The sequence below is a fragment of the Brassica napus genome, chromosome A7 (genome assembly GCF_020379485.1).
Source record: "Brassica napus cultivar Da-Ae chromosome A7, Da-Ae, whole genome shotgun sequence".
Lineage (NCBI taxonomy): Eukaryota > Viridiplantae > Streptophyta > Magnoliopsida > Brassicales > Brassicaceae > Brassica > Brassica napus.
In genome coordinates, this window is record NC_063440.1 from 27,790,772 (window position 1) to 27,817,702 (window position 26,931).

A 26,931-nucleotide genomic window follows, 5' to 3' on the forward strand; every position below is an offset into this window, starting at 1 on the left:
ACTCCATAAGGACGTTGAAAATATTATATCTCTTTTGTCCACTAATAGTTTACTTTTTCAAAAAAGATTGTAGTAAAGCTTTTCCACTCATAGTTTGTTCACCAACCTTCTGATTGATTACAAAGAGTTACATAAAAAAAAGCAAAAAGCATAGACCGCCATGTGTTCTTATGTCGGCTTCGTTTATACATTGAGAACTTGTATTTACTAATGTAGTTGTGAATGTTTTGCAGTGCTTTGAATGATTGTTTGTATTATTACTTCGAGTTGCCTTCTATTGTCGCTAATACTTAGTATTCCAAATATTAATTATTTCTGGAGTATATAGTAGCGAATGTATCACAACTACTTTGAATAATTTGGGATGGTTACAGATAAATTAATTAAGTAATGAAGGTTTGGTGATATCAAGTAATTAACGTAGCCAAGTGCCAACAACAACACCAAACCCACCAAACATTAAACAAGTCAATAAAGACGTAAGTCTCTGACCTTTTCCACTCTTTTTAGTCTTTAGTTTGGTGAGATTGTGCACTGTGCTCACACATACTCTTTCGCTTTTTGGCTATTTTCCGATGTGATTTGAAATTACTTGAATAATATTCTATAACAATAAAATTTCTATTTTCTCTAGCTCTCAGTTTTTGACGTTATTTTAATTTATTTAAAGTTAATTTAGAAAGCATACATTTTCTATTTATCTTGTGACGTATTTGTTCTGGTAAAAATAATCCAATTTACACTAATTAAATGTATATCCCTGACAAAATATAAATACTTAATTTCATGGCATGGGGGAAGATTCATTAAAAATTAAACAGCATTGTTCATGATAGTTAGTTTCTTAATTCTTGTGTTGGAAATACATGATTACGGGATGTCTATCTTCAAAAGTTGGTATTTATGCATGGAGAGCCAGATTGCTTACTTACACAAGACTTGCTGACAAAAATTAATATTAACAAATCTCATTGCTTACCTTAAGCTAATTCTTAATTAATTACCAAGTTGTAGGTGTATAATTAGTCAAGACACTATATAACACTCGCTCCGTTTTTTAATATATAATGTTTTGGTTTAGTGCACAAAATTTTTAAAAATTACATTTTTTTAAAAAGTATGTTTTAAAATAGAATTTAAAAATCATTCAATCAATTATAAGAGATAATAAAATCTTAATTGACCGAACAACTTCCCATAAATTTAAATTAAACTTTAAAACCTCAAAACATCTTATATTTTTAAACAAAACAAACATTTTAAAACATCATATAATTTAAAATGGAGGGAGTACGAAACAAATTGATATATGATATTTCTTTTTGCCACTTTCTACTATTATTTTCTTTTAAATAAAATATCAAAATTTTGTACTTTTTTATTGGGGACCTAGTTATATTAATTGAAATAAATAAAATAAAATTAATATGTATGATTTACTTCTAAAATAAAATGTGAAAACTCATGGATCACGGTTAAAAGAGAAGATAAGTTGCATGCATCATGTGGATGCGAAATCAAGTATCAAAGAGAAAATGGAATCATACCAAATAATCAACCACACCACAGACAAACTTTTCCCACTCAACAAATCTGATTTGACATTTATCAATTCCTTTGTTTACATTCATCTTTCTCATGTCAAGATCACACTCTTTCCTCTCACTTATATAAACAACAGAACCAATTCTATTTGGTAAAGAGAATCTCAAACTTGAGTGCATATATATAGCATATATATATAGAGAGAGAGGAGATAGAGAGAGAGAAAATGGGGAAAGGAAGAGCACCTTGTTGTGACAAGACCAAAGTGAAGAGAGGTCCATGGAGCCCAGAAGAAGACTTGAAACTCATCTCTTTCATTCAAAAGTTTGGTCATGAGAACTGGAGATCTCTCCCCAAACAATCTGGTATGTTGTTGCTTTGTCTTCATTTAATTAATGGACCATGATCAAAGCAAAACCTCTTTAATGGTTTTTCTTTTCTGCCTGATTCTTAAAAGGTTTGTTGAGGTGTGGAAAGAGTTGCCGTCTAAGATGGATTAACTACCTCAGACCAGATGTGAAGCGTGGTAACTTCAGTGCAGAGGAAGAAGAAATGATCATCAAGTTTCACCAGAGCTATGGAAACAAGTAAATCACTCTATATATATATGCTCTGTTTATATGCTTCTTGATATTGACATTGGCCTTATGCATTTTATATTAGGTGGTCGAAAATCGCTTCTAAACTTCCAGGACGTACAGATAATGAGATCAAGAATGTGTGGCATACACATCTAAAGAAAAGACTGGTTAAGAGTTCAGCAAGTCCAGATGAACCGGCCTCTCCTTGTTCTAGCGATAAGACTCAAGCAGAAGACTGTTTGAACATAAAGACAACTCGTGATTCTACTACTTCAGCGTCTTCTGGTGGTTCCAACAATTCAAACCAAGAAGATGATCCAAATATAAGTCTTATGTTTGAGTATAGCCAGTTTAATGATATTATAGAAGAGGTGGACAAGCCCGACCTACTGGAGATCCCTTTTGACTCAGATCTTGACATCTGGAGTTTCTTAGATGCTCCAAACGAGAACAGTTCAGTTTCAAGGGGAGAAGAAGAGTGTGATGAGGATGAAGTCAAGAAATGGTTGAAGCACTTGGAAAATGAACTCGGGTTAGAAGAAGATGATAATCATCAACATCATAAAGAGGGAGCACAAGACAAAGATTCATCACTCTTGAAGACCTACGAGCTCATGATACATTAACAAGTCCAAAATGTGATTTACTTGACGTATTTTCTATTTTCATGCGGTGATCACAAAGAGACTTGTTATTATGGATATCGATATTTAAAAGAAAAGTTAGGTAGTAGAGAAAACGTATCCCCATAATCAATTTATTGGCGTTTTCAGTGTATAGATAATACATATACAAGTTGGTTAAAATATAAATAATACTAAAGCTTGAGACAAAACCATGTTCAAGATTCTTACTCAAGAAATTTCTAGCGAATATTGAAAAAAAATGATGGTTACGTATTGGGTTAATTTTGATTATTTGAAACGTCATTGCACATGCCTTGTAATAGATATTTAGATGCAGCAACTAGTTTTGCTGAATAACAAGTAAACAAGTGTGAACTCATCAACGAGTCAAGGAACCGTCCTTTTCTCCATACCTTCACTCATCTCAACGTATATAGTGCCAATCATTACTAAATCAAGAAGATAATCTTAAGAATGTTGCATCTCTCCTAATGTTTCTTTAAAATTCAATGGAGTTAAATAAAATCAAGTTGGTTATAAACTTATAATAGATCCAAAGTTTTACTTTGCAATCCTGTATAAATACAAAGACTACTGTTTATAATTCCAAATATAAGATTATTTTAAAATTTCATATAAACACAGGATTTAGTTTGGAGTTATATATGAAGACAATGTTTATTTTGCAATCTTGTATAAATACAAAGACTACTATTAGATGCAGTCTTGAAGAAATTTGTTGCTGGATTGGTCGTTGGGATAGCGTGCAGCGGCGTAACAGGGTTACGAGAAGCTGCTTTGAATGCGTTGAGAGGTTTGGCTTGCATTGATGATCCTGATCTCATTTGGATTCTTTTAGCCGATGTGTATTATTCTCTCAAGAAGAAGAAGAGAGACATGCTTCTTCCACCATCGCCGGAGTTTCAAGAGATATCCATGGTATTGCCTTCACCGCGAGAAGATTCCCCGGGGAGGTTTCTATATGTTGAGTATGGTGGTAGGAGCTATGGTTTTGAGCTGGAGTTTAGCTCCGTTGAGACCATCTTCAAGACAATGCAGTCTCTTGTCTTTGTAGACCAAATGCTAATAACCAGCTCGTAAATACAGTCGTTACAAAATAAAATATTTTTCAAGTTAAATGGGTGTTACATTCTATTGAGTAAAACAATGGGGCAATATTAGAAAACTAAAAAAGTACGGGGTCTAAAATGAAATTTTAACCGACCCGACCCGAGAATCCTGAAATAAAAGTGAGATGTATGTCGTTTGTTTTGTTCCGTCGGAGGAAAAATAATTGGAAGCGAACGGAGCTCGATGGAGAAGAAGAAGAGAAGCAGAGCAAGGAGCGAAGATCCTTCTTCGTCTTCCGAGAGTATGTTCTTTCTTCTCTGTAGATAATACTTTCTGCTTCTGTTTCCTGAGAAAATCTAGGGATTTTTTGAATTGCTCTAAGTTAAGATCATTCTCAGTTTTGGATTTGGAGTTTTGAGTCGATCGAAAGATCGAAACTTTGACTTGTTAGTTGAATTCGTTGTGTCTGTGGATGACTGTATGTGTTAAAAGTTTGTGTCTTTTATTGAATGGGCAGATGAAGAGAGAGTTAAGAGGCATAGAGGAACAGAGAAAGATGATGAGAGGAGAAGCAGGAGAAGTGAGAAGAAGAAGAAGGAGAAGAAATCTCATAAGCACCACCGATCAAGTTCATGTAATAATACTTCTTTAATCGTTTCACAAGAACCTTTGATTGTTTGTTTGTTGAGTCCAGTTAAATTTGATGTCTTTACTGCTTCATATGTTAGATTCATAGCTTTATGATCATTAACAAAGCATCAGTGAGCTTTGGTTAAGGGATTGTTATAGGTAGGAAGAAAGTATCTTGTTTTGGTTACATATTAAACTGATCTTTCAGCACATTGGCTCTTAGTTTGATGTTATAAGCATGAGGTGTAATCACGTGTCTTTGCCTTTCAGTTTGATTTGTGTTTCTTGCGGTTGTTACTGATAAAGAGATTTTTTTTATCTGATCAGCAAAGAAGTCGAAGGATGATAAGCACAAAAAGAAAGACGCAGAAGGTGACCACAAGCTAGTGAGTTCTGTTCTCTCTCTCACTCTTTTTTTTTTTAATTTAATGATATCTGATTATATGTATATTCACTCTTTAGTGTATTGCTTTGGAGACTCTTGTCTGAGGCATAATCATCTACATGAACACTCTGATAAGATGTTGTCCTTTTCTCCAGAAAGAGGGGATCGCAGAGCTAACAAGTGAGGACTACTTCTCTAAGAACAACGAGTTTGCCACATGGCTGAAAGAGAAGAAGCGCACTTACTTCAATGATCTCACGACCGAGTCTGCACGGGAGTTGTTTTCTCGCTTTGTCAAGGCATGGAACAGGGGGAAACTCGAGTCCCGATACTACGAGGGAATCTCCACTGCTCCACGAACAGCTCACAACTGGAAGATCAAGCAGAAGTGAAACAATCAAAACCCTTACTGCTGTTTGCTTCTTGTACGTTTGGAGGTTGATGATACAAGACATACCTTCTCCAGTTTGTTCTACTTAGAGCGTTGTTACGAAACTTGTCAGATAGAGACGGATTTGTAATTGGTTTTCATAGGAAGAGGAAACTTCACATAGCCTACCACCCTAGGTTGGTCTCCACACGGCTACAAACTAAGTTACTGAAGAACTAACTATCTTATAATAGATCATGTCAACCAAAAAAAAGGCTCAGCTTAATTGATTTTAATCTCCTTCTCTCATTCTAGCCCAGTTAATTTGTGTGCATGACTTCTGATTGTGGAAGTTTTGAACATTTTAAAACGTAGGAAAAAGAAAACAGATTCTAAATTGGGTCTCTGAGTCTTAACAAGTTCCAAACGTTTTACAGAATCAAGAATGGCATCATCAAGTTCCATGTCTTCAGTGTACCTGATAAAAGTGACTAAGATGACTTGACATGCTTCCAAAATCATATATCGTTTATACTGTTATATCATAGACAGTAAAAGCTTATCACCTCTTCTCAAGAGCCATTCGAAACATTCTTTCCCATGGCCGAAGCTTTCCATGAGAAGTAAGAGCCAGACGGATCCACCTAATGAAATTCTGATGTTAAGATGTCTTTAAAGACAAGCAATAATGATTATATATCTTTTTAATGTTGAACATAACTGACACAACTGTGAACCCTTGTCATCATACCCAGCCACTAGTAGAGAAACTCCAAACGGCCTCACACCACTATTACACAAAGGACAAGGAAACCGAAATTAAAAGAAAAGTTCAGTAGTCTAGCTTATGTGTACAGTTTTGCTTTAACATTTTCGCATGCCATATCAATCTTAAATCTATGAGCTACTAAGAAACTCTTCTTAACCCGGTTGAGCGTATTGGGAGGATGTAATCATATAGATTTTGAATTGTATTGACCCTATGCGTACCGAGTCTCTTCATCTTCCTCATTTTATACATATCCACAAGTGCACAAAATGACATAAAAAAATCGAGTAAAATATCCAGATATATTACTCAAAAGAATAAGCATCACACTCCTAATCGATTGGAATTAATTTTTTTTATCCTTATTGTTATAAACATACATTAGTATATGCATATGTATATATATATGAGTATGTACATGCGTATGTATGTGTATATGCATGTATATGTATATATGTATGAATATATGTATGAATATATTAGTTAAGATTAGGGTTAGGGTTTAGGGTTAGAGTTTAGGGTTAGGATCAGGATTTAGGATTAGGATCAGGATTTAGGGTTAGGAATAGGGTTTAGGGTATATTCGTATGTATAGATGTATGTGCGTATATGCGTATCTATATATGCATATGCGTAAGTTTAGGTTTATAGTTAGGATTTAGGTTTAGGGTTAGGAATAGGGTTTAGGGTTAGAAATAAAGTTTAGGGTATATTCATTTGTATATATGTATGTGCGCATGTATATGCATATCTATATATGTATATGCGTACGTATAGGTTTAGGTTAGGATTTTGGTTTAGGGTTAGAAATGGGGTTTAAGGTTAGGAATAGGTTCTAGGGTTTAAGGTATATTTATCTGTATAGATATATGTGCGTATATGCGTAAGTATATGCATAAGTATAGGTTTAGGGTTTAAGATTAGGGTTTAGGGTTACGAGTTAGGGTTAGGAGTTAGGGTTAGGGTTAGGGTTAGGGTTAGAAATTAGGGTCAGGGTTAGGGTTATGTTTTAGGGTTAGGTATTAGGGTCGAGGGTATATTCATATGTAGATGTATATGCGTAAGTATAGGTTTAGGGTTTAGGGTTAGGAATTAGGGTTAGGTTAGAGTTAGGGATTAGGGTTAAGAATAGGGTTTAGTTAGAAATACAGTTTAGGGTATATTAGTATGTATATATGTATGTGCGTATGTATAGGCGAATCTATATATGTATATGCGTATATATATATGTATATATGTATATGCATAAGTATAGGTTTAGGGTTTAGGATTAGGGCTTAGGGTTAGGAATTAGGGTTAGGAATTAGGGTTTAGGGTTAGAATTAGGGTTTAGGGTTAGGAATTAGGGTTGGGTTAGGAATTAGGGTTAGGAATAGGGTTAAGGTATATTTGTCTTTAAATATATATGTGCGTATATGCGTATATATATATATATATGCATAAGTATATGCATAAATATAGGTTTAGGGTTCAGGATTAGGGTTTACGGTTAGAAGTTAGGGTTAGGGTTAGGGTTAGGGCTTAGAGTTAGGAATTAGGGTTAGGGTTAGGAATTAGGGTTAGGGTTTAGGGTTGAGGGTATATACGTAAGTATAGGTTTAGGGTTTAAGATTAGGGCTTAGGATTAGGAGTTAGGGTTAGGGTTTAGGTTTAGGAATTAGGGTTAGGGTTTACGGTTAGGGTTAGGGTTGGGGGTTTAGGGTTAGGAATAGGGTTTAGGGTTAGGAATTAGGGTTAGGGTTTAGGGTTGAGGGAATATACGTATGTATAGGTTTAGGGTTTAGGATTAGGGTTCAGGGTTAGGAATTAGGGTTAGGGTTTAGGGTTGAGGGAATACGTATGTATAGGTTTAGGGTTAGGGCTTAGGGTTAGTAGTTAGGGTTAGGGTTTAGGTTTAGGAATTAGGGTTAGGGTTTAGGGTTAGGAAAAGGGTTAAGGTATATTTGTCTGTATTAATATATGTGCGTATATGCGTAACTATATATATATGCGTAAGTATATGCATAAGTATAAGTTTAGGGTTTACGATTAGGGTTTAGGGTTACGGTTTAGGGTTAGGAGGTAGAGTTAGGGTTCAGGGTTAGAAATTAGGGTTAGGGTTTAGGATTAGGGTTTAGGGTTAGGGGTTAGGGTTTAGGATTAAGGTTTAGGGTTTAGGGTTAGGGTTAGGGGTTTAGGGTTAGGAATAAGGTTTAGGATTAGGGTTAGGGTTAGGAATTAGGGTTAGGGTTAAGGTTTAGGGTTAGAGTTCAGGGTTAGGAGTTAGGGTTAGGGTTTGGGTTAGGGTTTAGGGTTGAGGGTATATACGTAAGTATAGGTTTAGGGTTTAGGATTAGGGCTTAGGGTTAGGAGTTAGGGTTAGGGTTAGGGTTTAGGTTTAGGAATTAGGGTTAGGGTTTAGGGTTAGGAATAGGGTTAAGGTATATTTGTCTGCATAGATATATGTGCGTATATGCGTAACTATATATATATGCGTAAGTATATGCATAAGTATAAGTTTAGGTATAAGTTTAGGGTTTAGGATTAGGGTTTAGGGTTAGGAGGTAGAGTTAGGGTTCAGGGCTAGAAATTAGGGTTAGGAATATGGTTTAGGGTTTAGAATTAGGGTTTAGGGTTAGGAGTTAGGGTTTAGGGTTAGGGTTTACGGTTAGGGTTAGGGTTGGGGGTTTAGGGTTAGGAATAGGGTTTAGGGTTAGGAATTAGGGTTAGGGTTAGGGTTTAGGGTTGAGGGAATATACGTATGTATAGGTTTAGGGTTTAGGATTAGGGTTCAGGGTTAGGAATTAGGGTTAGGGTTTAGGGTTGAGGGAATATAGGTTTAGGGGTTTAGGTTTAGGAAATAGGGTTAGGGTTTAGGGTTAGGAAAAGGGTTAAGGTATATTTGTCTGTATTAATATATGTGCGTATATGCGTAACTATATATATATGCGTAAGTATATGCATAAGTATAAGTTTAGGGTTTACGATTAGGGTTTAGGGTTACGGTTTAGGGTTAGGAGGTAGAGTTAGGGTCAGGGTTAGAAATTAGGGTTAGGGTTTAGGATTAGGGTTTAGGGTTAGGAGTTAGGGTTAGGGTTTAGGATTAGGGTTTAGGGTTAGGGTTAGGGGTTTAGGGTTAGGAATAAGGTTTAGGATTAGGGTTAGGAATTAGGGTTAGGGTTAAGGTTTAGGGTTAGAGTTCAGGGTTAGGAGTTAGGGTTAGGGTTTGGGTTAGGGTTTAGGGTATATACGTAAGTATAGGTTTAGGGTTTAGGATTAGGGCTTAGGGTTAGGAGTTAGGGTTAGGGTTTAGGTTTAGGAATTAGGGTTAGGGTTTAGGGTTAGGAATAGGGTTAAGGTATATTTGTCTGTATAGATATATGTGCGTATATGCGTAACTATATATATATGCGTAAGTATATGCATAAGTATAAGCTTAGGTATAAGTTTAGGGTTTAGGATTAGGATTTAGGGTTAGGAGGTAGAGTTAGGGTTCAGGGTTAGAAATTAGGGTTAGGGTTTAGGGTTAGGAATATGGTTTAGGGTTTAGAATTAGGAGTTAGGGTTAGGGTTTACGGTTAGGGTTAGGGTTGGGGGTTTAGGGTTAGGAATTAGGGTTAGGGTTAGGGTTTAGGATTAGGGTTAGGGTTTAGGGTTGAGGGAATATACGTATGTATAGGTTTAGGGTTTAGGATTAGGGTTCAGGGTTAGGAATTAGGGTTAGGGTTTAGGGTTGAGGGAATATACGTATGTATAGGTTTAGGGCTTAGGGTTAGGAGTTAGGGTTAGGGTTTAGGTTTAGGAATTAGGGTTAGGGTTTAGGGTTAGGAAAAGGCTTAAGGTATATTTGTCTGTATTAATATATGTGCGTATATGCGTAACTATATATATATGCGTAAGTATATGCATAAGTATAAGTTTAGGGTTTACGATTAGGGTTTAGGGTTACGGTTTAGGGTTAGGAGGTAGAGTTAGGGTTCAGGGTTAGAAATTAGGGTTAGGGTTTAGGATTAGGGTTTAGGGTTAGGAGTTAGGGTTAGGGTTTAGGATTAGGGTTTAGGGTTAGGGTTAGGGGTTTAGGGTTAGGAATAAGGTTTAGGATTAGGGTTAGGGTTAGGAATTAGGGTTAGGGTTAAGGTTTAGGGTTAGAGTTCAGGGTTAGGAGTTAGGGTTAGGGTTTGGGTTAGGGTTTAGGGTTGAGGGTATATACGTAAGTATAGGTTTAGGGTTTAGGATTAGGGCTTAGGGTTAGGAGTTAGGGTTAGGGTTTAGGTTTAGGAATTAGGGTTAGGGTTTAGGGTTAGGAATAGGGTTAAGGTATATTTGTCTGTATAGATATATGTGCGTATATGCGTAAGTATATGCATAAGTATAAGTTTAGGTATAAGTTTAGGGTTTAGGATTAGGATTTAGGGTTAGGGTTTAGGGTTAGGAGGTAGAGTTAGGGTTCAGGGTTAGAAATTAGGGTTAGGGTTTGAGGTTAGGAATATGGTTTAGGGTTTAGAATTAGGGTTTAGGGTTAGGAGTTAGGGTTAGGGTTAGGGTTAGGAATAGGGTTTAGGGTTAGAAAAACGGTTTAGGGTATAGTCGTATGTATTTATGTATGTGCGTATATATATGCGAATCTATATATGTATATGCGTATCTATATATGTATATACGTATGTATATACGTAAGTATATGTGTATCTATATATGTATATGCGTAAGTATAGGTTTAGGGTTTAGGGTGCAAATATACGTTTAGGGTTTAGGTTAAGGTTTAGGGTTTGGATTAGGGTTTAGGATTAGTGATATGGTTTAGAGTATATTCTTATGTATATATGTATGTGTGTATGTATATGCATATCTATATATGTATATGCGTAAGTATATGCATAAGCATATATGTTTATGTATGTCTACGAAATTTATGTTTGACCAAAAAAAGATCATATTTTGTTAATTTTAATTAATAATGTTGTAAATATTATGTAATATATGATTGGAATAATGCAAAATATTATTTATTTGTCTGTTTTTATATTTTTCAGCAAAATTATTTATCAAAGTTAAAAACTAATTATGCCATGTACTATTTCAAAATTATTTTATTGTTCAGCTACCTTTTTTTTTTGGTCAACTTTTAATTTCATTACTTTTTTTTTTGGTAAAATGTTAAGATTTATACTATTTTTAGGTTTTTTCTATACAATGTTGCCAAGGCAATTTATTACAGCAAACAAGAACCACAATAATTTTCCAAAAACAAAAAAAGACCATCAAAGTGGTCTAGTACAAGAGAAATAGAATTGCAGCAGAGAGCTAGTGGAGGCAGATCTTACCAGAACAGAGAGAAGACGGTCTCGAATGAGACGATCCAGTGAAACACGAAGAGCAGCAGGGGGTGTTGCAGTAGAGATAAAAATCCTAGCATTTCTCTCCCTCCATATGAAATACTTTCATTACTTGAAAACATTTAAACAGAGTTAGCTCCTAAAAATGGGAGATCAAATATCTATCTAATGGCTAGTAAGATATAACCAAACATACATTATTATTTATGATTTTTTGCCAAAGTTGTTAGTAATTGAAAAACAATTATAGTTTAACCAAATAACATTAAATTTGATTTCAGAATTTGTTGATTTATCAGAAATTTTCATAAAATGATAATTTATATTTTTCTAGTTTCCGAGATCTTAAAACCGATTATATAAATTTACTAAGAAAAAAAAAGAAAATAAGAATGTAAATTTACTTGTGTTTAAAAAAATAGAATGTAAATTTAGCAATAAATAATTAGATTTTTAATCTATTCTCTACTTCATATAAAACGTAAATATAAATTAAATGATACTAAAATATTACAAAAGGAGAGAGTCCAAGACTGATAATTTTGTATATCAACGGTCGAATTTATATCTTAATAAAGCTTCGGTCACATCTTGTAATCATTAGTCATTACCAAAAAGGAACAAGATAATAATTAAAAGAACAGGTTTCAGACATATTGCATTTTGTATTAAGTTTATGTTTGAATTCAAATTTCTGATGACTTATAGTATGTCTGAATACAGTCAAAAAAGTTTAATGAAACATACTATTTATAAATCTCAGACAGAACACCATGTTCTATTTGTTGTCACAAATTTACACTATGTTTTTAAGATGAACCAAGCTAATATAAAATCTACTCTTCAAAGCTTGAAATGTTAAAAAGAACAAAAAATCAGATTGGGATTTCAAAAGTGTTACCGTTTATGGAAGCAGATAAGAAGATGATGACTCGGTGATATCTTCACACCTCTCTCTCTTGAGAAGAACCATCGTCTGAGAGCCGACGACACAAACATAACATAGAAGCTAAGCTAGATCAGATCGGAAGAAGTACAAACGTAGATACTCTCTCATGTATAAGAATCGAGGAAGGAACTTACGGGGTACAGACAGATCCAGAGACTTTCTGGCTGTCGATTGATAGACGTGTGTAGTTCCTCCCGCCGGTCATCATCTTGCTCTCCTCCTCCTCGTTCCCGATCTTCCCCGTCCGTCTCGTAGCTGCTGCGCTCTCTCTATGAAATCCACAAAAAATTTCAGTAACTTGAACAGTTTTTCGGTCTGTATATGTTAGTTTTTTTCCCGACAACCTCTGTATGTGTAATAAGAGTTGATCATGTCATAGAGATTAACAAGTATATATTGGTTATTAGTTTCCATTTGTAGCCGTTAGTATTAAATTTATAGCCGTTATATAAATGGTTACGTGTGTGACATGCGGTAGATTGATTTCATTAAACAATTTATTTTAATTAGGACTTAAATTAATAATAAAGTCGGTTTATCATCTAAAGCAAATGTAATTGATTAGGAAGAAACATGACAAGTGCTACGGATTCAAACCTCAACCAAGTACCGTTCCTTCAGTCTCCTTTTTAGTGCTCTGTTTTTTTGTTGCTAAAAATGCAATGTGAGTTCTTTAACACCGGTGTATCCACTAGGGTCAACACATAGATTTTATAAAATATTTACAAAAATTTAATATTTTTATCAACACTAAAGCATTTGTATTAATATATGTTAAACTTTTTTTTATGGTACATGAGAATCATTCTGTTTTTTATCAATTAATTAGTAAAACTTCATAATACTAATAACCCCTACAAAATCACTATTTTCTTGAAAAACGGATAAAACAAAGGCTCTAAACCTCTTTCAACATCATCATATATTAATGTAGGATGCGACTATACATTAACACAATATTGTTATATTTTTTGAATTTTTTTCTAAATGGAGGGTAGAGTAGAAATTAGTATTTTTTAAAAAGTCGTCAAAACAAAACGAGGATATATAATCGCTAAAAAAAACTTATTCTTTTTCTTTTCGACGACTTTTTTTTATGACAGAAATATACCCTTATGAAAATATTAAATTTTGGTAAATGTTTTATATATTGAACCTTATAATCTTTAGTGATGTTTTAAAATTTCTAACCACATTCTACATTTGTATTAATGTATCTTAAACTCTCTTTTATAGTACATGAGCATTGTTCATAGTTGAAGACATCTATATACTAGCTAGCGCCTTTGATCGTGTTGCTTTTGAGTGGATTCCGAGAGAGAGGAACAGTGAGGCTGATATGCTTGCAAAGAAATGCATTATTGTTGTATGAATACTAGGTGGTTGTGGCAGGTTTAATGCCCCCACCAAACTAAGTTTTTTTAATGAATGAATGGCAGTTGTGACAAAAAAAAGGTGTTCTTAACACTGATTTGAAAGAGTCAAGCTGTTGGAAGAAGAAGAAGCTCAAATACTGGCTAAGCTTCTACTATTAGAGGAGTCATTGCCTCTTGTGTCTTAATTATTAGCATCTTGGCTCGTTAGGTCCATTTGTTCTTTCCCGGTTTCATCTATCTTTGGCGGTATTGTTGTTTGGTTATCTGAAGAGAGTACTGGAGCTGGAATGAACCCACAGCCAACTTAGAATCTTTAGTTGCTTGTTTGTTTGAAATTGTTTCAGTCTTTGTATAAACTGCCAACTATGTAATGGTTGATGCTACAAGTTCTAATAAAATCTGTTAAAAAAAAAAATCTTATGTAATCCAAAAATGGCTCAGGTTAAATAATTTTAATTTACTTTTCTCAGTTCTGAAATTTCACATGAAGAGATATTTTGAACTTATCTAAACAAATGAAAACAGATTCTAAATTGAGTCTCGAGTCTTTAACAAGTTCCAAAAGAGTTACAGAAGCAACACCAGCCACCAACAAGTTTGTGCAACCAGCAAGAAGAAACAAAAGATAGTACTGGGATTCAAATCCTGGTTTTGTTGCACGGCCAAGGTGAAGTTTACTCGACTTCAGCCAAGTAATCATCGATTTCTGCCGGAGTTAGCACCCTGCACATAATAACAACAGCCTCTTTTCAGACATTGTGATGGCAATATAACAAAAGATTCTTTGATATTTATTAGTTTAGAGACGTTACCTGAACACTTTGTCAGCACCAATTTTGCCAATCTCAATGTTTTTGCTTGAGATTTCCCCCTCAAATCTGTGAAACAGAGAGATGTTAGGATTGTAGAAAACAGAGAGAACTAAACTAAATTGAGTTTTAGGTAAAACGTCTCACCCTTCCTTCAATGTCAATATGGCAGTGTGAATGGCATCATCAAGTTCCATGTCTTCAGTGTACCTAATAAGAGAGACTAAGATTGTCATGACATGCTTCCAAGAATATATACTTTATTATTATTATTATATCACACTCACCTCTTCTCAAGAAATGTCTTAGCATTCGATACATTCTTTCCCATTGCCGAAGCTTTCCATGAGAAGTAAGAGCCAGAAGGATCCACCTAAGTGAAGAAAATGAAACTCTGATACTAAGATGTTTTTTTTTATAAAAGATGAGCAATAATGGTTATATATATATATATCTTTAATGTTGGACATACCTGATACAACTGTGGACCCTTGTCATCGTACCCAGCGACTAGTAGAGAAACTCCAAACGGCCTCACACCACTATTACATAAAGGACAGCGAAAGTAAAAAAAAAACAGAAGCAAGATTCATAAGTAACTCTTCTTAACACTGTTGATCATAATAGGAGGAAGTAACCATATAGATTCTTGAATTGTATTAAATACCCTGATTGAGTGAACTCTTGCATCACAGTAGCTGTTTCCCTTACAAGTTGCGTAACGGGAATAGGTTCCTGCAACGATAAACCCCCTCAGAAGATTAATCATACATGCAGTAGTTCTATTAACTCCAAGAAAGTAGATAAGAATAGACACAATGAAGATTTACTTTGTACAATCGGTTATATTGCTCAGCCTGCTTCCTACTCTTTCGTACAAGAACTCGGAAATCAGGACCCATACCACTTCACAGAAGCAAACACCAAAGTTAGCATTGAGAGAGATACTAAGCACTCAAATCCAAATTTTAAGCTATAAATCCATATCTGTTTTATCAAAACAAGATGTACAGATAGCTGAGGAGAAGAAGAACCTGTAAACAACTCCAATGTTGGGAGTCAAATGCTGAATCTTTTGAACCTGAAACAGACATTAGTTACAGTAATTATACAACCCTATTGAAGTTCCACAAGTAGATTAAGCAGGAAAACGAGCTAATTGCAATAAAAAATTGATAAAACTGTAAGAAACATGATGAACACAGGAAACTTACAGACGCTTCATCAACCAAAATAGAGGGAAGCTTCTTTTCTGTTGCAATGACAACTCCGTTTGAAGCTATGCATTAAAGAAAAAAACAGTCATAACTACAAAATAAAATTCTTCCTTACGAGTCTCTTGTTTAGAGTTTTCAACAGGTCAATGACAACAAACCTTTGATTCCCAGAGATGTTTGGCCTGATCCAACAGCTGTTAGAGCATGTTCTATCTGAACAAGCTTCCCTGATGGGCTGTTGTTTTCATAAACCACAACCCAAATCAGATCTCCAAAGAAACCAATCTAAATGCAAGAAAAGAGATTCATTTCATACCTGAACGTAGTGAGAGAAAACGAGTACTGACTGTCTCCCATTGCACACCTTAAGCTCACCTCAAAAAAACCTGCAACATTGCAATTATAATATCATCTTCTAACAAATTTTCTAGAAAATAAAAATTAAAACTTGGAACCGTAAAAGGTGCTGAATCTGCTAAAATTTAAAACCCAATCACTATAACAAGATAACAAATCAGGATTTAGAGTCGGAAAGGATTCAAATCGAGCTCAACGATCAAGTTAACAACTTTATTATAATCCGGATGAACAGATTACAATTCGCAATTTGGGTTCAACAAAGGAATGAACTTTCTATCGTAAAATACATGATAGCATACCTTCGATGTACGGATCGAGCAACGACGAAGGGAGAGAGAGACGAAGGAAGTAGTGAAAGTTAAAAGCTTTTGATTTCTTGTAGAAAGAGTTTGCACTGAGAATGTTAAACGACGTCGTTACTAAGTTGGCACTTATTTAAAAATTTACAGAATAGTCCATCACTTATAAACGACGTCGTTTCAGTAAGTGACACTTATTAAAAATTACAGAATGCTCCAATAGTTTACAATCAACTTATGTTTCGGACCACAGTAACTCTCGCCTCAGACTCGCTCGGACACGAACACAATCGTCGCAAGACCTGGTCCGAAAAGTCGCTGTGGTGCGCATCATCATCACATGATCACTCTCCATCGCTTCCTCCTCCTTCTCTTCATCGTTGGTGTGAAACTGTTTTCTCAGAGTTCTTGAAGCATCTGATTACGCTTGTTAAATGTCACTGCCTGTGTTGTTTTATTATTGGTGAAAGTTTATTCTTTTATTGAAATGCATTCAACGGGGAAGATAAATCTATTAGCTTTCATCAGATTACTCTCCACTAGTTCAAGTTTAGTAAGAAGAAATCACTTATCTGCCACCTTCACCACCAGGTGTTCGACGTTATGCGCCAATGAAGCTGAACAACGCGTTGGTGGTGCTAAACTGAGTCCTTTGGAAGTTCTAAGAAAATGGGGCTGTAACGACGATGAAATCTCAAAGCTTTTCACTAGCAGACCAGCTTTGCAGAGAGCCAATGTCTCTCAGCTAGATTTCAAACTCAGCCTTCTTACTCCGTTGGGAATCACATCATCCGACCTTGTGAAGATTGTTAGTTGCCGTCCCAAGTTCTTCAGCTCTCGTATTCACCTCGTCCTCGACGAAAGAATCAACTACTTCATCGACGTTCTGGGGTCAAAAGAGGTGTTGCGGAAAGCCATTATTAGGAACCCTTCTCTCATGTTGTATGACCTCGATGACAAGATCAAACCCGCTATAGATTTCTACCGAGGGTTGGGGTTTAGCCAGAAGGATCTTGTTGCAATGTTGATGTCTCGTCCCACTGTGATTCCAAGAACGAGCTTCAACAAGGGAAAGCTCGAGTACATTCATAAAACTGGGGTCACCAGAGACTCCAAGATGTTTAAATACGTTGCAGCCATCATCGGGGTTACGAGGATGGAGACCATCCAAGAGAAAGTCGCCAACCTGGAGAAGTTTGGGTTGTCAGAAGAAGAGATTTGGGGTCTGTGTGGGAAATGCCCGATCCTTCTGACTTTGTCAGTTGAGAAAGTTCAGAGAAACATGACTTTCGTCGTAGCAACGATGAAACTCGCGGCTCGTTCCGTGCTTAAGCACCCTTTCTTGCTCCTCGCCAACCTCGAGACTCAGATTAGGCCTCGTGTGGATTTGGTGAAGAGGGTCTTTGAAATGGGGATGAAGCCTTTGGTGGAAGATGTGAGCATTGCCACAGCGCTGAGGATGAGCGAGAAACGGTTCTTGAAGGTTTATGTGATGTGTCATCGAGAAGACGTTGTAGAGGAGTTGATGGAGTTTTATGAGAAAGCTAAAAACGTGAAACGGTTGGGTGTAGAATCTAAGAAGTATGTTCGTAAAGGGTTCCCCTTTTGAGTCTCTTTTCTGAATGCGTTTGCTTAAAGATGTAAACATTGTGTATCTTTCTGAGTTAAGACCTTCCAGTTTTTTTTGTAGGAGCTACTCCATAGTGTTCCTCTAAGCCAAGATTGTGGCTAAAATAAAGAGCTTTTCAGATTTCAAAACCATAATATTATGTTCTTTGAAGTTTAGTTCGGTGTTGCTAAAAAAAAGTAGTTTAGTTCGGTTAGCGCCAATATTTTAAAACCGAACCAATCATGATGGTTGAACCAGGTTTGATCATGAACTGATAACGTACCTAGACTAAATCTAATAATTAGTTTGACTATTAATCAAATTGGATTTTGATAACGTACCTAGACTAAATCTAATAATTAGTTTGACTATTAATCAAATTGGATTTCAAAATTATTGAATTGGATAAAAACTATCAAAAATCTATAAATCAACCATATGAACAAAAAAAACTAAATTAATTTATAATATTTTACATTTGATTTTTATTAACATTATTAAAAAATTAATATATTAAACCAGCTTTGATCCAGTTGAATTGAATTGGAGCATAAATAATTATTCAGTTTAATTTTCAATCATGTTTTTGAAATATCGGGTTGGTCATCACATTTGAAGACCTAACCAATTAGTTAAACCGGGCTCCTCTGTATCACACTGTGAAAACGCTAAGAATCACGTTTGTGTAACGGCCAAACATCGTAGCAGGTAGCAGAGGAGATCAATTGATCATTAATGAAAAGCTGGCAAAGCTGGTAAATATCTCTTGGCGTTATCCTTCTTCTTCTTCTTCTTCCCTGGAGAGAATCAAGCTGAAAGGAGAGAACTTTGGCATTGTAGAGGTAATATGGCTTCGACCCTTTTCTCCAGAGCCTTTCTGGCTGCAAGTCGCCGCTTGATTACTCCCTCTCTTCTTCCGGAAACCACACTCAACCTCGCCGCGTTCCTGAGTGTAAGTCGTAATCGAAATTCTGATCTTAATCATTTCTCAACTGTGTTTTCATTTGGGACTCTGTTTGTGTAACTGGACAGTGGTTTTGACCATTTTGGTTGGTCTTCCTCTTTATTGCAGAAGAGATCATTCTTCTCTCAGTTAGGAGCTTCCTCTACATGGGCTCGTAGAGCCATGGCTTCTAGTGGAGTTGGGGGGAAAGCTGGATACGCTACGTCGTCCGTACCAACCAATGAGCCTGTTGTGTCTGTTGACTGGCTCCATTCTAATCTTAGAGAGCCTGATTTGAAGGTGACTGCGCTTCGTTTTCTTCGAGACTCTTGTCAGCTATGCTTAACCTTTACCTTGTTTCTGTTCTGCTTCAGGTTTTGGATGCGTCATGGTACATGCCAGAAGAGCAGAGGAACTCCATCCAAGAGTATCAGGTGAGAGCATTAGAGTTGTGTTATAGTAAAGAATCAAAATCTGTTTGAATAGTAGTTAGTACACTACTTGGATCCTCATAGACTTTGTTCTCTCCCACAGGTTGCTCATGTTCCTGGTGCTCTCTTCTTTGATTTGGATGGAATATCAGATCGATCAACAAGTGTAAGAATCACTATCTTCCCCCTTTACTTACAGTTCTTACTTGTGAGTTTCTGCGTTTGCTATAAAGGTGACCATGTAAATAACTGTATGATACTGTAACAGTTGCCACATATGTTGCCGTCTGAGGAAGCTTTTGGTGCTGGTTGTTCTGCTCTTGGGATTGAGAACAAAAACGGAGTGGTTGTTTATGATGCTAAGGGGATCTATAGTGCAGCCCGTGTATGGTGGTGAGTTATTTGCTCTCCTTTGTCCTTTTTAAATCTCTTGGTTTGTTCAGTGTCTTTCCTAAGGTATTTAAAAAAAAAAAATGATGGGTGCTCTTTTATTCTAAAACTCTAAACACAGGATGTTCAGAGCTTTTGGACACAACAAAGTTTGGGTGCTGGATGGAGGTCTACCGAGATGGCGTGCTTCAGGTTATGATGTTGAATCTAGTGCATCAGGTGATGCTATTCTGAAAGCCAGTGCCGCAAGTGAGTCTATAGAGAAGATCTATCAAGGACAAACCGTAAGTCTAGGATGTGGTTTTGTGAGATTTTTCTGAGTGAAGATTTTTCAATGTAACAGCTTTGTGTCTTGTGGGTCTGCAGGTCAGTCCAATAACCTTTCAGACCAAGTTTCAGCCACATCTAGTGTGGTCCCTTGATCAGGTTGGCATTTTCTGAACGGTTTTGTCTTCATATTGATGCTGTTATGATTTAGTTCCTTCTAGGATCATCCTGTCTATTGAACCGTAAATTCAAATCTTCATAAAAGAGTCCTAAAGATGACCCAACTTCGACGTCTATATCCTGTTTGTGGATCAGATTAAGAGTCAATTTCAATCTTTAAAAATATTATTTCTACTTTGACTCAGTAAATGTATACTTGCCTTTGGTCAATTTCACATACAGGTCAAGAAAAACATGGAGGATCCGACATATCAACACATAGACGCACGTTCCAAAGCCAGGTACAAATGGTTTTATCACTGTTTTAAGTGATAAATTGCTTACACTAGAGTTCCATCACATACTCAATTGTATTTGTACCGTTTGACACGCTTTTTGTAACAGGTTTGACGGTACTGCTCCGGAACCGCGTAAGGGAATAAGAAGCGGTCATATCCCTGGAAGCAAATGTGTCCCCTTTCCTCAGGTAATCTCTAAAGGGCTCTTTATAACACACCTTCCTCCACTTCTTCTTCTGCATCTGAGTTAATCTGGTGAATTTTTTTTTTGTTTCTGCACTGCAGCTGCTTGATTCTTCGCAAACACTCTTACCAGCAGAAGAAGTGAAGAAACGATTTGAACAAGAAGGTAGTAAACTGTTTCCTCTCTACTTGAAGAATGAGTTTCACCATTTGAACCAAGTTTTGACATCCTAAAACTTTTTTTTGTGTAGAAATCTCACTGGACAAGCCTATTATGGCCTCTTGTGGCACTGGGGTAACAGCTTGCATCCTGGCTATGGTAATTAACTAACTTCACTTTTATTTGAGATTACATAATGTAAAACGGTGGAGAGGAGTCTGACTTGGTCTCTTGCTCTCTTAGGGGCTTCACCGACTGGGTAAAACCGATGTGCCAGTCTATGATGGCTCCTGGACTGAATGGGCAACAGAACCAGACTTGCCCAGGGAAGGAGCTGAATCTTCTTCATGAAATGTCCTTGGAAAGGCTACTAGCAACAAGATTAAAAGCCACATTGGCCACATACAATATGAACCATGGTGTTTTTAACTTGAAATAAATCATTGTTTTTCAATTGCTTTGCTTAGAATCTGCCTCAAGTGAAAGAGGACTGTGTTTATTGAACATGAATTGTTTTTTATTCCTCTGTCGGATGGCAAAAGGTTATTATTCTGTCTTCTTTGATCATGAAACAGAGATGGACTTAATATTACTATAATTGTAAGACAGAGGAACACAACAAGATGACCGCGTGGCCTAATGGATAAGGCGCTCGCCTCCGGAGCGGGAGATTGTGGGTTCGAGTCCCACCGTGGTCGCATGTTTGCATTTTTTTTGCGCCTTCCACGTTCGTCTTAAAAGACATACAAAGGTTATCTTGTACGTAGACATGTCGTTTGTGTACACAGACTAACATTAACATGACGAGAAAAGACCCGTATATTACTTTATTCATCAACTTCTGATTCTTAAACAAACACTAACGTGAAAAGACAAGTATAAACACATACTTTACATTATAGAAACAAGAGATTTAGCCAGTGCCAGTAACACCAAGATCCTGCTTCTTGTCGTCCTTACCAGCGCCAAAGACAGGTCCACCTAGACCAGCAGCTTCAGGAACCTTGTCTTCTTGCTTATCAACTTTAATTCCACCTTCGTCTTCCCTTGACCTTAAATCAAGCTTTGTCTTGTTCTGTCCTCCTTCCACCGACTCGTACGTTGTCGCCGTCTTTGATCCCATCGGCTCTGCTCCTTGCGCTCCCGACATTGTTAAACTGTTATCTCATCTTTATCTGTCTCCACCAAAGCTTATATATACACTCATGCAATATTCTTGAAACTCAACACCTGGCCAAGGAGGTGTTACACCTGGCAGTTTTGTTACGTGTCTTATTAAGTGATCCTTATTAGTGTCGTCTCAAATTATTTATTGGAGCTTGTTTAAAAAATCATTAACTATATATTTAACATTGTTATAAAATAGTTTTAAAATTTTATAACTCTATCTTTCTAAAATTATAAACTCTAAATTTAGTAATATAAAATTAATATTTTAGACCATTAATTGTATGTTTAATTTCAAATAAAATTTATATATTTTATTTCCACTTCCTTATGCTATTAGACTACCTTGATCCTTATCATCTGTTGGATTTGCGTTTCTTGATGTGTTCTCGAACGTTCTTCATAAAGAACCGTCTTATCACGGGTACTTCACACTGAGGAGGCTCTTCACTGTTGGAGCCAACCAGTTTCTCTGTTATCGATGTTCCATGCAAGTCCAAAGCCTTCATTGTTTTGCCTCCAGCGAGGTTAGGAGACTCGGTGACATTAACGCAACCGCGAAGATTCAAGTACTTAAGCTGTCCCAGTTTCTTCACCGTTGGAGGAAGGTTCATGAGCTTGTCACATCCAGACATGTTCAAGTAACGGAGCTCTGACTTGTCCCCTATCGTCAGAGGCACTTCTCGTATACCCGTCTTGTTCAGATTCAACCATCTTATACTCCTTCCGAGTTCTGGGAACGATGTGACGTTAGGACAGTTAGCTAGGCCAAGATCGTTGAGGAACTTTAGGTTCTTGATACAGTCTGGGAGATTCATCAGTTTCTTGCAGCCAGAGAGACGTATATCTTTGAGACGAGTGAGGCGTTCGATTGATGGTGGTACTTGTTGGATAGATGTCTCGTTGAGAAGCAGCTTCTCGACGGTTTCTGAGATGAATGGGAACTCTTCTAGGCTAGAGCACCCGTTTAGATATAGAGACCTGAGGGATTTTAAGTTGATGTTGTTTGGGAGGCTTTTTAGATTCTTGCAGTTGCTCAACTTGCAGTGGACTAGTTTGTTGAGTTGTCTAAGAGATGAGTCAGGGATCTCCACCAAGTTGTCACAGTTTGAGAGCTTGAGAGACTCGAGATTAGTTGCCTTTGAAAGGTCTGGAAACTCGTTTAGGTGCTTGCAGCTTATGAGGTTTAGGCTCCGTAAGTTCCCAAGATCTTGCTGCATTACAATAACATAGTTAAAGATTCATTCAAGAGGAGGACCATGTAGATGTGAAAAGGGTACCTGACTTCCACTCCAAACAGTTTGTATTGAGCTGTGAGAGAGGTTGAGTTCAACTAGAAAGCTAGTACAGAACTGAGATGGTAAAGACTTTAGATGATAAGCATCCCAGCGAAGATACCGCAGCGTAGGAAAGTATTCAAGACCATCTAACATCCTTGTTCTGCTCTCTTGAACGCTGGAGTTAGTGTAGAATTCAAGCAGCTTGAGATTTGGCATCTTCTTGAAGATCCCAGGGGTAATACTAAGCTCATTTCCTTCAGACATGTCTAAGAATATGCTTTCAACATCAATTGCTTCATCGCCCTAGTGATTAAAACACACATTCAAACGTCTAAATGCAAGAATGGGACGTAAGAGCAACGTTCTAAAAATTGGTGTAGACATCTAGACGGTAAATTGGTTATAACGAAACGTTTGAACAACATCCATGCAACGCAAATCAGTTTAAACCATTTTAACTAGTTAAATTTGGTCTAAATTGATTAAAATTTGTCTAAATATGTTAAATTAAACTAATACTATTGCAAATTCGTATCTAGTTAAAATATATATAAAAAATAAATTAATAATTTGTTAATGTCTAGCGATTTTTTTTGAATATTGCGTAAGAATGAGCTTGAGAAAGAATCTCTATTTACCGTATTGGTGGAGAAAATGCGATTAATATCCTCAAAATCCCACAGCATTAAACGTTTCCATGGCCTCTCATCTTTGCCTTCACATATAATATCCTCAGCCATGTCTTGGAGCAAGTCATGAACCCACAAAAGTTTATTTTTTGACAAGCTAATCATACACTTCTCCATCAGAGCTACAATGCTCGGTCTGGTCGGTAACACTCGTCTCCTGGAAGACACGAAACAAAGGTCTAGTACTTTTCTAACACGTTCCATATACACTCCGTTGAAACAAAGCGCAACGTAAAGAAAAATCTTCTTTTCAATATCATCCAACGCTTCATAACTTACTTTCAACGCCCTGAAAACAGAGTTATCGCCGTTGTTTCTAAGTAAATCCAGTTTGTCTTCCCAAAACTCCAGCTCTCGACGGTATAGAGATCCCCCAACGACTTGAATAGCTAGTGGAAGACCACCAAGCTGCTCCACAACGTCGAGGGAGAGCTCACGGAAATCTTCAGATGGACGAGGCTGCTTGAAAGCATGTTTGCTAAAGAGCTGAAGTGCTTGTGTAGTCCTCAGAGGCTTAACTTCGTAGATGCGTTCCACATCATGCTGGTCAAGAACACGCCGGTCTCTAGTAGTTATGACGATTCTACTTCCTGGTCCAAACCAGTGAGAGCTTCCAGCTAATTCTTCTAGCTGTTGTATGTCATCAACATCGTCCAGTACGAGAAGAATTTTTTTTCCCTGTAACCGTTGCTTCATTACATCGGAATCTTTGTTCCATGTGTTCATGTCTTTCTTGCGAAAGATTTCAGACAAGATCTTCTCACGTAAATGTGACGGTCCATGTCGTTTAAACTCTTTTTTCACATTCTCTAGCAAGCAAGCACCATCGAACTTGTTCAAGAAGGCTTTGTAGATATATTTAGCAATGGTGGTTTTACCAATACCTCCCATGCCCCAGATTCCAACCATTCGGACATCGTTAGGGTCTTCCCTCATCAAAGGATATATACTTCTCATGTGTGTACTCATCCCGATCCATTCACCAGTATCACTTGTGGACACAGGTGAGAATAGTCTGTCTGAGAGATCTTGAACAAGCTCCTTTATAAGCTTTGACTCCTCGTTCCTAAATGACAAAAAAAGACATCACATGATCTCTCAGACAAAATGAAGTTGCTGTGTCTCTATATAAATACTAGATTGATTCTTAGACCATCTGCAATGGGGGTCCGTTAAGGATCCTTAGCTCCACATCCAATGTTTATCAGATTAAAAAACTATTATTTGAGTAACATAATACAAGGATTGATCCTTACATAAGGAATTTAAGGATCAAATCCTTGTCTACGTGGCGGCTTGACTCTCTCATTGATTTCTGTCCATCTCCTTCTTCGTTTCCTTTCCTCTGATTTTATGCTAGATTTGTAGCTCTCTGATTGATTTCTGTGTGGATCGAGCCATGTGGAGCTGTTCTGAGAAAATGATACTTAAATCTGAGAAACTCTTAAGGGAGAAAGAAGTTTGAAGCGGAGGAGGGGACACGATTGAGTTGGATCTTGAAGCAGAGTTCTCGAGTTTGGCTCTTGATATTATAGGGCCTAGCGTGTTCAACTATGACTTGTAAACATTTTTAAACTTGTATCAAACATAGATATTTTAAACTCTATCACACTTATATTAAATGAAACCTATAGTTTTAAGAAGATAAACTTATACATAAGATAAGAAAAACTAATAGAAATTCTTTAGCTTATAATTTATAATTTTTTTTAAAAATTGAAATTGAAAAACTTTTAGTTTTTAAACTTATACATTTTTAAACTTCTCTTTTCTGGTATATTTATTTTTAATTATGCAATTAATAAAATTTTAATTTCAATTTTTTTTTAAAAAAAAAATTTATTTCTAAAGACTCCTAGTTGGGGATCACCATTGGACACATTATTTTGAGTAGAGTCCTTAACTATTCAAACAAAAAAAAATTAATATAATAATGATAAGGACTCCAAGAAGGAGTCCACCATTGCGGATGCATTAGATTGTTCAAAAAAAAAAGAATTCTTAGATTTCACTAGCTCACTAGCTCCCATGTGGACAAATGTAAATGATAATAATTTTTGAATTTTTTTATATAGATATATAGTCTGACTAAACATAAATTTGATAACTAATGTATATAAATGTTACAATATATCATATATCTTACTTTTATTCATAGTAAAATCTATTTTTAATTTTTGAGAAACCTGAGGACATGATTAATGAGGGAGAATCTCTTAGCGAATATAAGAGACGTTTCTTAGGTTTCAACTAAAAAGCTAGTGCATTAATCATGGTCTTGTGGTTCCAATAAACATAAATTAAAAAGGTTGTGTAAGAAATGGATCATCACCAGTTTCTTGAATCCCAGCCGGAGATGAATCCCACTGTGGCCATAGCTTTTCTCCATGACTCCACAGCATCTTTATTAGGCCTCTTGTCGTGTTCAGCGAAGGCCTTGGCGAAGTTTCCAGACTGTCTCTTGACATGTGAAGGATCAACCCCGAAGAAGACAGGGATCAACTCCATCTGCTTCTTCTGGACGCACTTGGTGATATGCACGAGCTCTTGTAAACACCAGCGAGAGTTGGCGTAGTTCTCGGATAAGACAACGACAGCGAATCTTGACTGCTCGATGGCTCCGAGGAGAGCAGGGCTGATGAAGTTCCCTCGCTGGAGCTCTGCGTCGTCGCGGAAGGTGTGGATGCCGTTGTCGGTGAGAGCTTTGTAGAGATGGCTGAGGAAGCCTTTGCGTACATCTGTTCCCCTGAAACTGAGGAACACATCGTACTTCCACAAAGGCCGGAACGAGGGTGACTGCAAAGATGGAGAAGCATCAGCAGTTGTGGAAGTTACATGATGCAGAAGATGCGTTGGGTTTTTTCTCTTGTCAGAGTGAAGGAGACGTCGTAGTCCTAAGCAGAAGACAATGAAGGAGAAAACGCCCAAGAGGAAAGTCAGAGCCATACGAAGAAGATAAGCTTGCTTGTGAGATTCGTTATTAGGTCACAGTTTAGGAAAATGTGAAACCAAATTTAAAAAAAAAATATTTACACCGTTCTTAGTGTGAGTG

General features: G+C 36.6%; 7 protein-coding genes and 1 non-coding gene across 18 annotated transcripts; 5 read left to right on the plus strand and 3 right to left on the minus strand.

The window, feature by feature from the left end:
- Positions 1–1,486: 1,486 nt before the first annotated feature.
- Positions 1,487–2,961, plus strand: LOC106357415 (transcription factor MYB63). Its single transcript, XM_013797089.3, has 3 exons — positions 1,487–1,910; positions 2,003–2,132; positions 2,209–2,961. The coding sequence occupies exons 1-3, from the start codon at positions 1,772–1,774 to the stop codon at positions 2,750–2,752; spliced, it is 813 nt and encodes a 270-aa protein (XP_013652543.1). The 5' UTR covers positions 1,487–1,771; the 3' UTR covers positions 2,753–2,961.
- Positions 2,962–3,083: 122 nt separating this feature from the next.
- LOC106354770 (style cell-cycle inhibitor 1) lies at positions 3,084–5,391 on the plus strand. The gene is made up of 6 exons (XM_013794801.3): positions 3,084–3,112; positions 3,460–3,761; positions 4,008–4,124; positions 4,341–4,457; positions 4,781–4,839; positions 4,994–5,391. The coding sequence occupies exons 1-6, from the start codon at positions 3,084–3,086 to the stop codon at positions 5,228–5,230; spliced, it is 861 nt and encodes a 286-aa protein (XP_013650255.2). The 3' UTR covers positions 5,231–5,391.
- Positions 5,277–12,908, minus strand: LOC111199326. The gene is made up of 5 exons (XM_048736413.1): positions 12,376–12,908; positions 12,194–12,268; positions 11,281–11,403; positions 5,775–5,852; positions 5,277–5,686 (listed from the first exon to the last, which is right to left on the minus strand). The coding sequence occupies exons 1-5, from the start codon at positions 12,447–12,449 to the stop codon at positions 5,515–5,517; spliced, it is 522 nt and encodes a 173-aa protein (XP_048592370.1). The 5' UTR covers positions 12,450–12,908; the 3' UTR covers positions 5,277–5,514.
- Positions 12,909–14,050: 1,142 nt separating this feature from the next.
- LOC106354769 (proteasome subunit alpha type-2-A) lies at positions 14,051–16,422 on the minus strand. Its single transcript, XM_013794800.3, has 12 exons — positions 16,303–16,422; positions 15,960–16,029; positions 15,802–15,878; positions 15,641–15,705; positions 15,461–15,507; positions 15,257–15,332; positions 15,094–15,161; positions 14,899–14,968; positions 14,714–14,799; positions 14,574–14,636; positions 14,430–14,495; positions 14,051–14,340 (listed from the first exon to the last, which is right to left on the minus strand). The coding sequence occupies exons 2-12, from the start codon at positions 15,998–16,000 to the stop codon at positions 14,292–14,294; spliced, it is 708 nt and encodes a 235-aa protein (XP_013650254.2). The 5' UTR covers positions 16,001–16,029; positions 16,303–16,422; the 3' UTR covers positions 14,051–14,291.
- Positions 16,423–16,529: 107 nt separating this feature from the next.
- LOC106354771 (transcription termination factor MTERF6, chloroplastic/mitochondrial) lies at positions 16,530–18,063 on the plus strand. Its single transcript, XM_013794802.3, has one exon. It carries the CDS (start codon positions 16,790–16,792, stop codon positions 17,909–17,911), a length of 1,122 nt encoding a protein of 373 aa, XP_013650256.2. The 5' UTR covers positions 16,530–16,789; the 3' UTR covers positions 17,912–18,063.
- A 537-nt stretch (positions 18,064–18,600) lies between these two features.
- On the plus strand, positions 18,601–21,197 carry LOC106354773 (thiosulfate/3-mercaptopyruvate sulfurtransferase 1, mitochondrial). Of its 2 annotated transcripts, XM_013794803.3 has the most exons (12): positions 18,601–18,863; positions 18,984–19,154; positions 19,229–19,288; positions 19,389–19,451; positions 19,554–19,678; positions 19,797–19,959; positions 20,042–20,101; positions 20,345–20,403; positions 20,507–20,588; positions 20,686–20,749; positions 20,835–20,902; positions 20,987–21,197. In XM_013794803.3, exons 1-12 carry the CDS (start codon positions 18,759–18,761, stop codon positions 21,092–21,094), a joined length of 1,128 nt encoding a protein of 375 aa, XP_013650257.1. In that variant the 5' UTR covers positions 18,601–18,758; the 3' UTR covers positions 21,095–21,197. The 2 variants fall into 2 exon arrangements, with proteins under 2 accessions (XP_013650257.1, XP_013650258.1); XM_013794804.3 differs by lacking the exons at positions 18,601–18,863; positions 18,984–19,154 and having other exon boundaries at positions 19,236–19,288; positions 19,554–19,682.
- A 171-nt stretch (positions 21,198–21,368) lies between these two features.
- On the plus strand, positions 21,369–21,441 carry TRNAR-CCG. The gene has a single exon. It is a non-coding gene; the product is annotated as a tRNA-Arg (tRNA).
- Positions 21,442–21,544: 103 nt separating this feature from the next.
- LOC106354774 (toll/interleukin-1 receptor-like protein) lies at positions 21,545–26,882 on the minus strand. Of its 10 annotated transcripts, none has more exons than XM_048736416.1 (6): positions 26,212–26,449; positions 25,136–25,286; positions 23,829–24,945; positions 23,191–23,493; positions 22,256–23,124; positions 21,545–21,994 (listed from the first exon to the last, which is right to left on the minus strand). In XM_048736416.1, the coding sequence occupies exons 2-5, from the start codon at positions 25,186–25,188 to the stop codon at positions 22,267–22,269; spliced, it is 2,331 nt and encodes a 776-aa protein (XP_048592373.1). In that variant the 5' UTR covers positions 25,189–25,286; positions 26,212–26,449; the 3' UTR covers positions 21,545–21,994; positions 22,256–22,266. The 10 variants fall into 10 exon arrangements, 9 of the variants coding, with proteins under 9 accessions (XP_048592373.1, XP_048592372.1, XP_048592375.1 ...); XM_048736415.1 differs by having other exon boundaries at positions 25,136–25,291; XM_048736418.1 differs by having other exon boundaries at positions 25,136–25,262; positions 26,212–26,448.
- Positions 26,883–26,931: the final 49 nt, after the last annotated feature.